Source organism: Amphimedon queenslandica, unplaced genomic scaffold, assembly GCF_000090795.2.
Source record: "Amphimedon queenslandica unplaced genomic scaffold, v1.1 AMPQUscaffold_13226, whole genome shotgun sequence".
NCBI classification, from domain to species: domain Eukaryota; kingdom Metazoa; phylum Porifera; class Demospongiae; order Haplosclerida; family Niphatidae; genus Amphimedon; species Amphimedon queenslandica.
Genome location: NW_003546538.1, coordinates 84,439 through 88,395, shown reverse-complemented (window position 1 = coordinate 88,395; position 3,957 = coordinate 84,439). Strand labels below are relative to the sequence as shown.

Below are 3,957 nucleotides of genomic sequence, written 5' to 3'. Positions count from 1 at the left end.
ACCAATCACTTCTACCAGATTGCTGTAGTGTCACGGAATTGCGGCCTCCTCTATATGCAGCTGCTTTCTTCTTCTTCTGACACTTCATTTCAGCTGCCTTCTCAGCTTTTGATAACTTTTTCTCGTCGTCGCTATCTGCAACTAATTCGTCGGAAATGTACTCCTGGACTACGTCCCAGCCATAGTCTGAGTGATCTGCAATACATATGAGTTTCTGCCTCTCTTGAATGGCATCCATACCTTCCTTAATGGCTTGTTTGGATTTCTCCAGTACATTGACAGGAACAGCAAGCGTCGCCGCACCATCGGGGATCGCAATAGTCTTCAGTTCAGCTGCAGCCTCCTCTATTTTCTCCAAGACTCCCTCATTGAACCGGAACTGCTTCTCGTTGCCCTTCCTCTTGAACTCCAGCGGTAGAGTTCGCTTGACATGCTTCACGACAGTATCCGCTACTTCCTCCTTGTTCTTTTTGATGTCCTCCCTTATCTCCTTGATCTGTTGTTCCATAGCTGTTCTCGAGTCATTAACAGCAGCTAAAAGCTCCTCTAATCTCTCTGCCATCTCGGGATGACTTGTAGATTTGGTAGTTGGTACAACAACACAAAATATATGTATCTTCAGCAAGGTAGGACTATGATCAATCCTCAATTCCCGATCTACTGTAACCAAATTCCTCTCAATCACCACAGTGTGCACATTGACTTAGAATTGAAGATACCTTCCCTGCCTTTCCTTAAATATCAACCACCCACACAACCTAAATTGTGATGTCATGCTAATGCATCCTTAGGGAGCTTATTTTCTGTCTAATTCACTACGTTCAACCGACATAAAATACATTTTCTCCAATACAACATGTATAGAAGAAATGTAAGTGTGGACATACAAATATATATACAAACATCGCACTTGGGTGAAATTGGTAATAGGAACGACCCTGGGGGCTACGCCCCCAGGTCGTTACAAACTTAGGTCCAGAGCAGGGTTCGAACCTGTGGCCTCATGCTTTTGACTTCTAGAACTTCAAGCATTATCCACTACACTACTGAGTCACTCTTGAGCTAATGTTGCATATTTATAGTTAAATTGTATTGCTACCCCGGCGTTTATTCGAATGCGGCTTCTATTTAAGGAAATACGGGTATATATATATATACCTGTTATATATATTATCTGTTATATATATGTCTGTGAATACAGATATACTTATATAATATGTCGGTATTATACAGTCATTATATGACTGTTATAATGTAATAGTAATAATATACAGTTATAATGACATATAATACTGTATAATGACAATAGAGTACAGCTGAGTTTAGAGTATCATTATTGGTTGTACATTAATTTGTTATAGTAGGAGAATGATTGTATATACTCAATACTAATACTGGTCCTTCTTACATGCAATTAAATAATACACAAATTATTGATAAATATTTTTTTAAATAGCAACCAATTTTTGATTTGTATTAATGACTATTATTAATCACTTAGGAATAGAAGAAACGTTAATTGGAGTAGAGAAAACATTAATTGAAAGAGAAAAGGAGATAGAACAGTTACAGGAAAAGATATCATTAATGAATATACAACAACTGAAAGAAACTTCAATTACTCTTAGTATGTATTACATTATATTAACATAATGACTAGTACTGGTATTTTAGGAAAGGATCAGTCTACACAATCAATAGATCCACCAAAAGGACCAGTTTATGTAGCTATTAGAGACTGGGAGGCAAGATCAAGTATATATACTTGGCTTTCAGTGAAGAAAGGAGAGAAACTTGAGATCAAGGAAGAGCGTACTAGTGGATGGTGGCTAGCAAGATCATTAGATACTGATCGAGAGGGATTTGTTAATATTGCTCATATTAAAAAAGATGAAGAGAGTGAACTGTCAACATTGGAATCACTTGAACTATTTCATTATGCAATGACAGAAAATGTTGACATACCTAAAATCAAGGAAATTAAGACGAGGAGCAACGTTGAGAGAGCAAGTCTCTTTTTATCATTAATTAAACAAGATTCAGTTCTGCTAGATCAACTTAGAAAAGAACATGGTAAGATATATTTATATGTACTAATAATCTATAGAGTATTTTGAGGGCATTAGATATTGTCCATTATCTGCAAAACTATATATATTTTTTAAATCAAAATTTTGGTGTTTCGGCAAGCAAAATTTAGTATTTCCATACAACATTTTTTGGCAAAATACAAATTTTTATACATCATAAAATCCACAAAAATAACAGCTATACAGAAGTGTGGCTTGCCTTAGTCATTAGAAATATAATAGTAGAGAATTATACTTGATAATACAGTAATTAATTATAATTGTTTATGTATTCAGGAAAACCTAAAGCAATTAGGTGGTATGATGATGGTGTTGAACTGACCTCTCCATCTTTAATACAATGTCAAGAAGTAGTTTCTCTATTAACATACAAACATGCATTTATTATGATCATCAAATCATCTCCTGACATTGTGTGTGATCTGTTGCCAGTTTTATTACAAAATGAAAAGGTGAAATTCTTGACAATAAAAGACACTCAACTAACACAGGACTGCATCTCATCCTTATGTAACTTGCTGGCTAATAATAAATCATTAGAAGAATTACATCTTTTTGACTGTTCCATTGATGACAAAGCAGTTGCTGATATTACAAATGTACTACAAACACACAACACACTTAAAGAATTAGTCTTCTTTAATAATCCTCATATTACTTCAGTTAGTGCTCAGTCTCTTTCTGAACTAATTATCAACAATTCAACATTAACTCAATTACAAGTAAGTGGCACTTCAATATCATCTGATGGAATATTACAAATTCTTCAATCGTTAACAATTAATAAAAAGATAAAGCTCTTTCTAGATCCAAAAGACAAAGACACATGCACAGAATACCATGACTATAATATTATAAAAGATAGAGTAATATTTCAATAATTAATAATAATAATTGTATTTTTGCTTTTTTGACAATGCTGACTCATCAATTATTTAATAATTATTAATTTAAACACAAAATAATTAACAAAGTGATTTATGATAAACACGTACAAAAACAAGTAAATACAAAATAATAATAATAATAATAATAATAATAATAATAATAATAATAATAATAATAATAATAATAATAATAATAATAATAATAATAATAATAATAATAATAATAATAATAATAATAATAATAATAATAATAATAATAATAATAATAATAATAATAATAATAATAATAATAATAATAATAATAATAATTGGGTTCACCCATTTTAATAATAAATTATTATTGCAATCAAAGACAATTAAAATAAAATAGAAGAGAATAGTACAACCAGCTTATTGGGCAAGCAGTACATGTGTCAGTTGTTATTAAAATAATAATAATAATAATAATAATAATAATAATCATTAATTTATTATCTTATTATAACTGAACTATTATGATGGTCCTTTGTCCCCTCCCCCTCCTCCACAGCATCCTCCCTTAGCACGTGGTGTATCAGTCTGTCTTAAGAGAGAGGCACCAGCTGGTAAACTAGTTAAACAATCTGGTGGTAACTTACGAGCTATGAGACAAGAGAGAGAGAGAGAGATTATGTTACAATAGTACATACTACAGTACATCATTAGTAGCTACTCACTTATTTCAATGAACATTTCCTCAACATTCCTAGCAGTGAGGGCACTAGTCTCTCCAAATATGGCATTAACTTCTGATGCATAAGTCTGACATTGTTCAGCTGGAATCTGAGAGGAGAGGAGAAGGGAGGAGGGAGAGAAAGGAGAGGAGATAAAAGGAGAGTGTAGTAGAGAGAGGGAGAGAGAGAGGATTTATTACATTTTTTGATACATATTGATGTCCTTATATGCTGTGTATAAAGTTTGAGCAGATTCCGACTTCAATTTTTCAAGTTATTACCATTTTT

General features: G+C 32.4%; 1 protein-coding gene across 1 annotated transcript in view; it reads left to right on the top strand.

Moving 5' to 3' along the window:
- Window positions 1-2,780, top strand: part of LOC109584260 (uncharacterized) — a 17,622-nt gene extending 14,842 nt beyond the window's left edge. Inside the window, exons 7-10 of the mRNA XM_019999943.1 lie at window positions 1,502-1,627; window positions 1,675-2,073; window positions 2,367-2,542; window positions 2,754-2,780. Coding sequence (XP_019855502.1) covers window positions 1,502-1,627; window positions 1,675-2,073; window positions 2,367-2,542; window positions 2,754-2,780 — 728 coding nt within the window. The remainder of the gene's footprint in view (window positions 1-1,501; window positions 1,628-1,674; window positions 2,074-2,366; window positions 2,543-2,753) is intronic.
- Window positions 2,781-3,957: the final 1,177 nt, after the last annotated feature.